This window comes from Megalobrama amblycephala, linkage group LG7, assembly GCF_018812025.1.
Source record: "Megalobrama amblycephala isolate DHTTF-2021 linkage group LG7, ASM1881202v1, whole genome shotgun sequence".
Classification (NCBI taxonomy): domain Eukaryota; kingdom Metazoa; phylum Chordata; class Actinopteri; order Cypriniformes; family Xenocyprididae; genus Megalobrama; species Megalobrama amblycephala.
In genome coordinates this window covers 41,931,574-41,943,810 of record NC_063050.1, presented here as the reverse complement: position 1 = coordinate 41,943,810, position 12,237 = coordinate 41,931,574, and the positions used below count along the sequence as shown (strand labels likewise).

At 35.6% G+C, this 12,237-nt stretch overlaps 1 protein-coding gene across 14 annotated transcripts in view; it reads left to right on the top strand.

Moving 5' to 3' along the window:
* ptprdb (protein tyrosine phosphatase receptor type Db) overlaps nucleotides 1-12,237 on the top strand; it is a 97,674-nt gene that overhangs the window by 72,876 nt on the left and 12,561 nt on the right. For 7 of the 14 annotated variants that reach the window (XM_048197518.1, XM_048197519.1, XM_048197516.1 and 4 more), the window contains 12 exons: nucleotides 577-833; nucleotides 1,652-1,745; nucleotides 1,907-2,116; nucleotides 2,330-2,490; nucleotides 2,893-2,904; nucleotides 3,014-3,129; nucleotides 3,260-3,298; nucleotides 6,531-6,628; nucleotides 6,869-6,992; nucleotides 9,136-9,311; nucleotides 10,897-10,920; nucleotides 11,522-11,641. In XM_048197518.1, the coding sequence (XP_048053475.1) occupies nucleotides 577-833; nucleotides 1,652-1,745; nucleotides 1,907-2,116; nucleotides 2,330-2,490; nucleotides 2,893-2,904; nucleotides 3,014-3,129; nucleotides 3,260-3,298; nucleotides 6,531-6,628; nucleotides 6,869-6,992; nucleotides 9,136-9,311; nucleotides 10,897-10,920; nucleotides 11,522-11,641 (1,431 nt within the window). The remainder of the gene's footprint in view (nucleotides 1-576; nucleotides 834-1,651; nucleotides 1,746-1,906; nucleotides 2,117-2,329; nucleotides 2,491-2,892; nucleotides 2,905-3,013; nucleotides 3,130-3,259; nucleotides 3,299-6,530; nucleotides 6,629-6,868; nucleotides 6,993-9,135; nucleotides 9,312-10,896; nucleotides 10,921-11,521; nucleotides 11,642-12,237) is intronic. The other 7 variants (XM_048197522.1, XM_048197528.1, XM_048197529.1 and 4 more) reach the window with 3 other exon arrangements.

Below are 12,237 nucleotides of genomic sequence, written 5' to 3'. Positions count from 1 at the left end.
CAAGATAATATTCAAAAGCCCCTCATATGGACAAATATATTTCTGCTTGTATAAGTGTAGAAATTTCTATGACTTTGTAAGATTCTAATAAATTCTTTTTTAATTCTAATAAATTCTCTTACCAAGACCATGGGAACCCCCATTCTTTATATAAAAATGGTAGTTGTTGTTGAGAGAATACATTTAAAATAAAAAACAGAATATCAGTTTGCTTTTTGATTTTTTTAGCTGTCTTAGCTTCATTTTAAAGCTGGTTTTGTGTTATTGTAAATAATTTAAAATAATCTTGTGGTCCCTATAACAGCTGTGTTATGTGATAGACAGTATTATTAGCTCAGTATAAAAACAAACGTTGGGTGTGTGTGTTGTTCCTCCATCGCTACCCTTCATGCAACATATTTTAGTGGAATTGTGTTAGACAGTGTTGGTATAAACGTGTGAGCAAAGTGTCTGAGATGTCAGTCTTAATCTCACTTTCTCGAGTGTGTGTGTGCCACAACATGCTCACAGTCTTTGCTTTTTAATTGTGCATTTTTAGTGTATTTTATGCTTTTCGATTCTCTCTTTCCCTCTCAGATCTCATATGGTGATGGCGAGAGTGTGGAGGTAGATGGGCGGCTCGGGCAGAAGTTAGTGACTAAGCTGAAGCCCCAGTCTCTCTACTCCTTCCTGTTAACCAGTAAAGCTGACGGCACTGGAGGCCTGCAGCACCGTGCAGATGCCATGACCGCTCCAAACCTGCTGACCAGGAAACCCCAGCTTCTGGACAAGACTAGCTCTCAGAGCATCGCTACCCTACAGCTGCCCGCTGTCCAGGGACAGGCTAATGTCAGGTCAGCAAAACACCATTGATTTCCAGTGTGCTCTCAGAATTTTAAACTCAACTCAATAATGTATATTATTATGCATAAAATATACACTACTGTTTTATAGTTTGGGGTCAGTAAGATTTTAAGTCTCATCAAGGCTGCATTTGATCAAAAATACAGTAAAAACTGTAATATTGTGAAATATTAATAGAATTCAAAATATCAGTTTTAATATATATTATATATTATCATATTCTATTTTGTCATATTTTAAATGTAATTCATTCCTGTGATGGCAAAGCTGAATTTTCAGCAGCCCTTACCCCAGTCTTCAGTGTCATTCTTCAAGACTTTATTTTTCAGAAATCATTTTAATATCGTGAAAAAAAAATCTTCCTTTTTATCAGTTAAAAACACTTGTGCAGCTTAATATTTCTGTGGAAACTGTGATACTTTTTTTTTATTCTGATGAATAGAAAGTTCAGAAGAACTTTTTTTGCTGTCACATTTTTATCAAATTTATGCATGAAGAAAAGTATTAATTTCTTTACAAATCTTACTGCAATTTTTTGAATGGTAGTATATATATTACCTTAGTATTTCTTGTACTAAATTCAGTTTATGCTGATTTTAAACAAATATATATATATATATATTTTTTTTTTTTTTTTTTTTTTTTTTTTTCATCTTTTATTACAGTAATCAGAATGATATTTTCTTCATAATTACACAATGCAAAAAAACTAATGTAATGGCCTTCATTTTATTTTTGGGCAGGAAAATAAACATTTCTCTTTATGAGATTCACCCATAATAATATAATATCATGTTTTTAATGGAAGGGGTTTCTACATTGTGGTTGTCCCTCTGAAGAGGCAGAGAACAGGAAACTTCCAGAATTTATGGAGTGATCCAGATGAGATGAACATTGATGAGGTACTACATTTTTGTAATGAGATGTTGATTTCGTAATTTAAATATGTTTTACATTTTTGATCAAGTTGTTCACTGTCTTTGCTGATGGTTTTAGACACATGTTGGTTCAGCATATGTTGTGGCTTGTGTCATGTGCATGTCCTGTTTTCTGGTTTCTCTAGCTACTGAGGGAGATTAATGGCACCGGTCGCTCCGTGCGTCTACGGAGGCAGGCGGAGGCAAAACCATACATCAGCGCTCATTTCCAGAATCTTCCAGCTGAATTTAAACTAGGAGACGGTCGTGTGTATGGAGCATTCCTAAACCGACCGCTTGTGAACGGACAGGAGTATGTGTGCTTCGTGCTGGCTATTCTTGAACTGGGCCAGAATGTAAGTCCTTCTTTTCTCTCTCATGTTGGTGATTTTTGAGGTCTACAATTCTATATTTAAGCAATAATGTATTAAAAATTTTGAATATAATGCCTGCAACCCTTCAACTGTCTCTGTATTCGCAATACCTTTTCATTTTTAATATTAAAATTTTGTATATATATTTTTTTTTATATTTTGTGTGCTAATTTGCTAAGTGTCCTTGCTTGACAGACTGTATACTCCACAAGTCCATTCTCTGATGCCGTGCTGTTCTCCGACGTTGAGCCGCAGCCAATCATAGACGAGGAGGAGGGTCTTCTGTGGGTGGTTGGGCCAGTGCTGGCTGTCATCTTCATCATCAGCATTGTCATCCTCATCCTCCTCTTTAAAAGGTGAGAGAGGAGAAGAATCGAGAAGAATCTAGAAGAAAAGTGATTGAGATGTAGGTTAAATGACATTGATGGGAGTTCCTAGAGAGGAAATAAAATGGAAAAATTATAGTGAATTAATTATGCTCTGCTCTAAAATGTTCTATAATCTAAAATTTTACCTGCTAGATATTGCTTTTGTGTAGAGTAAAACTTGAAATCAGTCAATCCTTTCAATGAATCTCTTAAACGATTCATAAAATTGGTCTGAATGATTCATTCATTTGACTGGTTTTTAAGAAATGGAAAAGAACGAGAGGATAAAATGCAAAGAAATAAAAAATGATTGATGTTTTATATTTTACTTATGCAGAAGCTGACTTTATTTTATTTTTTCTTCCCTTGCTTTATCTGTGCACAAAACAGCAAACCAGACAGGTCTGTGTATTATGTTTCTCTGTAAATCTAATTATGCTCGAAATGCAATATAAACTATTTCCTACTAAGTGAGTGTTGCTTTAATGCTCCTACGCGTGTGATGTTACAGGAAGCGGGCAGAGCTGGAGGGCAGGAAGTGCAGCTTTCCCAGCAGCAGTAAAGCCATGAGTTCCCAGCATCCATCTGACCCAGTGGAGCTGCGTAGAATCAACTTCCCAACGGCTGGTAATATACTGATGAAAAGACATGTCACTAACACACACACACAGGTACAGAGTGCTGAAGAATTAATTTTCCAGTCCCAATTTGATGCACACACATTATTGGTATCAAAACAGTGTTGTCTCTCTTTTAGGTTTGCGTGCATCTATCATCGGTTATCGACGGTTATCAAGTTAGTTGTGTTTTTTGGAGCTCCAGCTAATGATATTATTGACTGCTTAACCCCCATATGCTCGCACATATGCAGTAACTGGTCTGGCTTTTTCATTCTCCTAACTCATTTGAGTCATAACAGGGGTGTATGTGAACACCTGCTGCAGCGCGTGAAGCTTTTCTCTCTGCTCTGACTGACGTCACAACTGGCTTGCAAACACCTGTGTACACACACTTTCCATTATGCTGAACTTTCCTTTTTTGTTTTTATATTTAGCTAATGATATTTTCTATCTCCTAACCCTACCTTAAACTTTCACAAAAACCTTTCTGCATTTTTAGAGTTTCATTAAGACATTGTTTATTAAGTCATTTCCTCATGGGGACCGTTGGCTGATCCCCACAATGTAGGTAATTTCAGGTTTTACTATCCTTGTGGGGACATTTAATCCCCACAATGATAGTGTAAACTGATTTAAATACACACACTTATAACTAGCTCTCTAAGAAACATTTTTTAAATAAAGCTATGTATAATAAAGATTACAGTAATAATAAATTCAGTTTTGAATTAAAGGGTTAGTTCACCAAAAAATTTAATTTCTGTCATTAATTACTCACCTTCATTTCGTTCCAAACCCGTAAGACTTTCGTTCATCTTCGGAACACAAATTAAGATATTTTTTATGAAATCCAAGAGGTTTCTGATCCCCCATAGACAACAAAGCAATTACCACTTTCAAGGCCCCAAAAGGTAGTAAAGAGATCATTAAAATAGTCCATGTGACAAAAGTGGTTCAATCTTAATTTTATGAAGCGAAGAGAATACTTTTTGTGTGCAAAAAAACAAGCAAAATGACGACTTTATTCAACAATTACTTCTATTCTGTGTCCGTCTCTGATGCTGTTCACTTGAGCACCACGATGTATGCGTGTGGTTTTCCACACAAAAAGTATTCTCGTCGCTTCATAAAATTAAAGGTCGCGTTTTTCGTGGTTTGTCGAAGCTTTGATTGTGTTTATAGTGTGCAATATAACATGTGTTCATGTTTCGCGTGTAAAAAAACACAGTATTTTTCACATAATTTACTTATCTGTATACCGCTGTTTCCACTGTCACAAAAACGGGCTGATGACTTCCTTGTTCTATGAAGTCCCTCCTTCAGAAATACGTAACGAGTTCTGATTGTGCCAGCGGTTCCTGTGTTGTGATTCGACAGCTCTGAGCGCACCGTGCCCGGAAAGGTCACGCCTCTTACCATAACGTGGAGATGCACGCGCTCAGTGTTATTGTAAACATGTCTTATCAATTTGAGCCGGAATCAGACCCGGTGATTGGACTGCGGGATGAAAATAACAGCGTTTCGACGACATGGCGACAAACACACTCTACAAACGCAACTCTTGTGTATTCCTGTGGGCGGAGGTTAGTCAAAAAACTGTTTTAGTGACGTCATTAAAGAAGGAAGTAGAGGGATGTACTCCAAACTGGCCGTTCGATGTAGGCGACTTCTGTTAAATAAAATATCTCGCTTGGCATTGAACTTTGAGCTTTAAAATTTTACAGATTTTATTTATACTCTAACAACAACATTACACACTAACTAAAGTTTGAAACATGGGATCACGAAGAACGGGACCTTTAAGGTTGAACCACTTTTGTCACATGGACTATTTTAATGATGTCTTTACTACCTTTCTGGGCCTTGAAAGTGGTAATTATGCTGCAGTCTCAAGCTTTTGAATTTCACAAAAATATCTTAATTTGTGTTCCGAAGATGAACGAAGGTCTTGCGGGTTTGAAACGACATGAAGGTGAGTAATTAATGACAGAATTTTCATTGAGTGAACTAACCCTTTAATGTTGATCTATGACTTTGTTCTTTGTTGAACAGACTATTGCTGACATTAAATGAACTCTTCTCAGTTATATTCTAAATGCAGCAATATTGATTTTTGCTTTAAGTTTAATTTGATCTGATTCAGCAGTTTCAATGCTAATTCCATCTTGCTTAATACATCTGACTGTATTGTAATCTATACCCTCCACCACACATCATTCATTATAGTTCAGAAATTATTTATAGAGATTTTAGAGTGGTATGTGAATATGCCTAGGTGGAGATTTTAAGGGAGCCCCACTGCCACTGTGTCAACAACCCCTGCCCACAGCCACCAAAAAAAGTTGTATATCATGAAATCATATTAATAAAGTTTTCTGTGAGGCAGTTTACTTCACTAAATAAAACATTTGTGTATATTCTTTCCTACTGAGTAGGAATGCATTCCCTGCATTTTCAATAACCTACAACTATTCCCAGACAGAAAACAATTCTATTTAAATAATATTATTTAAATAAATTAATTTATAGATGCCTAATGGTATTACTTTACAGCATTTGTCATAAAAAAACCACATGACAAATTTACAATTGACCCATTTCAAATTTCTGGGTTTCTCTGAAGCAGAAGTCATCATAAGACTACATTAAATATATTTTTCGTGTTCCCATTTGCTCAAATAGCAAAAGGAAATTAGTGTTTTCACAACTTTCTAAAGAGGAAAAATATAGAAAGAGATTGTTAATGGCAGTCAGTAGAGAGAAAGATGTCAATTTCAAAGCGTTACTCCCATAGCCGCTGTATTAGAAACACCCTTGCAGCAGCGTTAACTAGTTTTTTGTAATTTGATGCAAAGATAATATAATACTAAGTATAGTGTTATAAATGTACAGATTTTTTTTTTTAATTGAAAATATAAAAAACTTTGCTGTATTTACGATGAAAAAAGTCTGTGTAAAAAAGTCCATTTGTCAGCTTTTAATTGTTATTGTTCAAATTTTTTCTTTTGTGTGGAATTACCTTTCATAGCTGTTCATTGCACATTAAATGTATTAAAACATTAATTATATATAACTGTCTCCCTAAAAGTAAATTGAGCCCAAACTGGCTACTTCATTTAAATTGGTCTAAACCATGTGTGAATTAGATTCGAAAAATGATTGAATTAGAGTCAAATTTTATATAATAGCCTGCTGTGAATCCATGACTATTGCTTGCTGGGTACAAACAACTAACCTACTGCACTAATTCTTTTGCATTCTTTTAGCAGTTTTCTCTTCAAAACACACACTCACGAACCCTAGTGCTAAAACATCGATGAGATCACTAACAGTCTCTCACACTGCTCAGAGCACTCTCTGCCATGTTCTCAGAGTGTGAACTGATCTTTGTGTTTGTGTGATTGACAGGCATGACCAGCCACCCTCCAGTGTCCGTCTCAGAACTGCCAGCTCACATAGAGAGGATGAAAGCCAATGACAACCTGAGGTTCTCTCAAGAGTATGAGGTCAGATCTCACACACACGCACACCCCGCGGGAGTACATTAAAAACACATTGGCCAATGAATGATGTATATTAGCACCGCAGTTCTGCATACTATAGCATGCTTTAAGTTCTTTTTCATGTCCTTTTTTGTGTGAGCACTAACTTCATTGCATAGGCTATGTGATGTTTGTAACGTGTGAAGTACCGTATGGGGCATGTCCAGCGTCATGTGTAATTCATGGCGTGCTTCTCTCTTGTAGTCTATTGATCCAGGGCAGCAGTTCTCATGGGAACATTCTAACCTTGAGATTAACAAGCCAAAGAACAGATATGCCAACGTCATCGCCTACGACCACACCAGAGTATCACTCTCCAACAATGATGGTGAGCGCGTGTGTGCTCAGTGTCTCAATATGACTGTTTCTGTGTGTATCCATTAGAAATAATACATTTTCTTATCTTACACGGATATTGTCATGGGAAATCAACTTATTAAAAAGTTATTACCTGTTCACGTTGCTTCTAGCACCATTGCTGTTTCTTATCTCTAAATGTACACATACTGTACCAGTGTTGTTATTGTTTTAAACTAAAACTATTAAAAGTCATTTTCAATAAATGAAATGAAGCTGAAATAAATATATTTAAAGGGATAGTTCACCCAAAAATGAAAATTTGATGTTTATCTGCTTACCCCCAGGGCATCCAAGATGTAGGTGACATAAGCCCTATTCGGACGGGACTAGTTTCACAAGGGGACGTTAGAGAAATTTCTGTTTCACAGACGTACTTTGAGATTTTAATCCCGTCCGAATCTGCCATGTCTGTCTTTTTCTCACACGACCTCTGTAAAAATTCCAGAGCAAATTACTTACTGTTTTTCGTCAAACTCGGCGGTCCTCAGAGAAATCTAATCCCGTCCGAATGCGAATGTCTGTGATTTCCGAAAATGTTTTTTCCAAAACGCTTTTTCTTGTGTGTTTTGGTCAGCGTGAACTAGGCTACTGTACAATCTCTCGCTATCGCGCCGGTATTCAAGTTTCTGCTTTTTGCGCACCGATAATGGATGTAGATGTGTTTGGTACATTGCGAAGAAATAAAAAAAATAAATCACCAAGAAGAGCCAAATCACGTAAACTGTTAAGACTGGCTACTGTAATATCAGTTTCAGGTAAGATTACTTTCATTTCTGCACTTAGGCTAATTACATAACGTGTAAATTAAGTTAAAACTTTTTATTCCAGTGGGTTTATTATAAGAACCCAGTTCTATTAAATCATGATGATAAATGTATGTTTAGTTTTTTCACACTACAATTTTTATAAAATGTTTACAAAACACTAAATGTGTTAGGACGTTTTACTTTATATTTCAAAGTGCATTCTGAACACGTGATCTTCTGAAATGCCCACATGTAAAACACAGACACTCCTACCTCGGTAATAAACACGGAGATGTTAGTCCCGTCCGAATCCGTACATAAAATCACAGACGTAGGTTGATAAGAATTGTTACTCAAACGTCGTTTGGAAAACTAGTCCCGTCCGAATAGGGCTTTTGTTTCTTCAGTAGAACACAAATGATGATTTTTAACTGCAACCATTGATGTCTGTCAGTCTTATAATGCGAGTCAATGGTAACACAATTTATAAGAGTCAATAAACACGCACAGACAAATCCAAATTAAACCCTGCGGCTCGTGACGAAACATCGATGTCCTAAGACACGAAACGATCGGTTTGTGCGAGAAAACGAACACTGTTCGTAAATACTGTTCATTTTCTCGCACAAACCGATCGTTTCATGTCTTAGGACATCAATGTTTCGTCACGAGCCGCAGGGTTTCATTTGGATTTGTCTGTGCATGTTTATTGACTCTTATAAATTGTGTTACCATTGACTCGCATTATAAGACTGACAGACTGCAACGGTTCGAGTTAAAAATCATCAGTTGTGTTCTACTGAAGAAACAAAGTCACCTACAGAATCCTACACCTACATCTTGGATGCTCTGGGGGTAAGCAGATAAACATCAAATTTTCATTTTTGGGTGAACTATCCCTTTAAGTACTAAAATTACTCAAACTGAAATAAAACTAAATATAAATGTATAAAAAACTAATAAAAATGACTTGAACTAAAAATTAATAGGAATAACTGAAAATATAAAAATAAAAGCCAATTCAAAATATTAATAAATAAATACTATGACTGTAAATAAATAATAGTAAAATAACACTGATGCTAATGACTTTGTCCATGATCCGTATATTCTCTGAACATTTGCAGAGATTTTAAGTTAATATCCTGTTGTCTTTTTCCAGTTAGTATCCCATATACTGTGGACTTCTGAGCTTGATTTTTGCTGATAATTCATTTTTTAAATATTAGATCTGACACACCTCTAATGAAATTGAATTATATCTCGCATTTACACCCATTAAAATGTATTAAAGGCAATTTAGATTTTTTTTCTCTTGTTTACTTGAAAGTGATTTCGTTTTTTCCATTCCTTCTTGTTATGCAGGTGTTCCTGGCGGCGACTACATCAATGCCAACTTCATAGACGGTTACCGCAGACAGGGCGCTTACATTGCCACCCAGGGGCCCATGCCAGACACGTTTAGTGATTTCTGGAGAATGGTGTGGGAACAACACACAGCAAATATCATCATGATCACCAAACTTGAGGAGAAATCCAGGGTGAGTGCGCTAAATTATACATACACAGTCGCACAAGCTCTGTTCCAAAACCTAGTGTGCATCCTTGCTGTCTACTACCTATATAGGCAGCATCTTAACTAAAAAAGCACACTTATCTCATGATTCACTAATTTGAAAGACATACAGTCAAACCAAAATTTATTCAGACACCTTTAACATTTCATTCATTAATACGGTTTATTCACTATAGTTTAAAAAATGGTAATAAAATATGACAAGATCTCAGAGTTAAACTGTGTCAGAAAAAAATAAACTTAATTATGTCAGATAACACTTAAGCAAAACATGGTCAGGTCAAAGTGTCTGAATAATTTTTGCTTCCAATTTTTTTTGTCAATTGTACTGGTAGTCCACTGTATGAAGAATTTTTGGGTATAATATGTCTCACTTTATTTTGCTATCCTCTCATACATAAATGAACTATAGTGTCCTGCACCCACTAGTAAAAATATATCAAAAATATCTAAAATGTCTGAATAATTTTTGGTTTGACTGTAAGAAGCAGCTCCTCAAAGCATGTTTCTCTTGTTAGCATGTTGCTAAGCTAACAACAAAATAGTCTAACAAGCATAAAAATACTCTGCACACACGTTTATCATTGATTTTCTATATTTAATACAATATAGATTATGTATTTCTAATCACCATTTAACTTCTCAACTTCATCTTTTTGATTTTTTTCACTGACCTTATTGCAGTGCATTCTGTGAAAGATATCTGCAATGCTGTATTAAGTTCTTCTATATTAAGCTTTTCACAATGATTTAACTGTCCTGTAAGATATAAGATGCTCTTCTGCAATGTACACTACCGTTCAAATGTTTGGGGTCAGTCCCATTTTACCCAGGCTGTTATTATTATAATTTAAAATAACTATTATAATTATTACATTTATTACAATTTTAAACAACTATAGTTAACTAAATAGTTTTCTAATGTACTATATTTTGAAACGTAATTTATTCATGTGATGGCAAAGCTGAATTTTCAGCAGCTATTACTTCAGTTTTCAGAAATCATCCTAATATGCTGATTTGAACATTTCTTATTATTATCAGACAGTTCTGCTGCTTAATACATTTGCATTTATTTGAAATACAGAACATTATAAATGACTTTACAGTCACTTTTGATCAATTTAATGCATTCTTCCTGAATAAAAGTTTGCAAATATTAACTGCAGAAAGTTTTAATAGCAAGAAAGCTGATTGCTTGTCAAAATCATATTTCTTTTAGAAATGGTACAGATTTTTCAAAAGCTATGGCCATTTATGCAGCCTACCAAATACATTAAACTAACTAAAAACTGTTTAACTAAAATCTGAAACAGTCTTTGCATCAGGATGCCTAAAAGGCTGTCTAGGTAGGCAGCAGACTAGATTTTGGAACAGAACTATTGAGATACTGAACACTTAATCAAACTCATAAACACACGCACACACACACACATACTAACCTTGTTTGATCGAACACAGCATTGATATTTTCCGTATTTCTCAGTGAGTCTGTTGTGTGGTGTTACGGAGCAGAGTAAGTCTTATGATGTTTGTCTGTTACTCTCCAGATGCCTTCGTATTTCTTCTCAAAGGCAAGACGTCTCACTTGGCTAATTAGACCACTCTCACTTTTCACTTGAATGGTTGATATTTCGTGTCTCACCTCTTCCCTCCTTGTTATCTCTGCCTCATCATTTTCTTTACACCTACACTCTCTTCTTCTGATCTGTCTCTTCTCGCTTCCTCCTTCCCTCACTGACTTCAGAGACACATTTTGCCACAAGTCACAAAGTGTAACTTGATATTTTTGGCTGATTATCACACTATCACTGCATGCCAAAATGTACTCTCAAAGGGTGTGTCTCAGTCTATTCCCTAGTTCCCTTTTAATGGGAGTTGGTAAAAATTAGGTATTCTGTTAATTTCTAGCGAGTGAACAGTTCAATGCACTGGAATGATTTTAATAATAAGGCAACCCACTCCCTGGGTAGTATACTTACTATTAAATTAGTGAGCAGACTGACACATAGCCATAGTGAGTACTGTTACTGCTGGAAAGCAGCCAGACTGAAGAGCAGCTGACTGTCAGTGTTTATCTCAGCTGGTTCTTCAGCTCTCCTCTAATGTTTCCTTTGACATTGAGACATATGCAGCAGTGAGAGGTTTACTAAGTGTCTGCTGAACTGTGTGCAGAATAAGTGTGATCAGTACTGGCCCAGCAGAGGCACAGAGACATACGGACTCATGCAGGTCTCTTTACTGGACACGGTGGAGCTTGCAACCTACTGCGTCAGGACTTTTGCCCTCTTTAAGGTAAGGCAGTGATCAGCGAATAAACACAATATACCATTACTTCATTACTCTCACAAGTGTAACCTAATGTCAGGTTTGACCCGTAGGTTTGTGAGACTCTAGACGGAAACATTGCCATAACTTAAAAGTACTTGACATTTTACTGGGACTTTTTGTATGAATTTTTAATAAACTTTCAATGAAAAAGTTTATTTATACTTTTTTTAATTATTTGTCACACTGCATGACTATGTAGTGACATTACTATGTATTTAAATGCTTCAAAATCATTGTAAAAAAAAAAAAAAAAAAAAAAAAAAAGGAACTATGAACATGCTTTAAACTTTGTTCAAAATTGTGTGTATGAGTCAAACCACTGCAAGTGAGGAAAAAATAGATATGAAATAATGAATAAATAATTTAACCCCTTAACTGTCTCCCCCCCCCCCCCCCCTTTTGTGCATAGACATGAAAATGCTCTATCCAAACTTGTAATTCAAGAATGGTTTGGAATATAGACCTAAGTATGGTCTTGCTTTAAAGAAGACGCTCAGCAGATTGTTGCTGAAGTGAAAGCAAAAGTTATAGAAGTTTAAATTTACCGTAAATAAAATGTA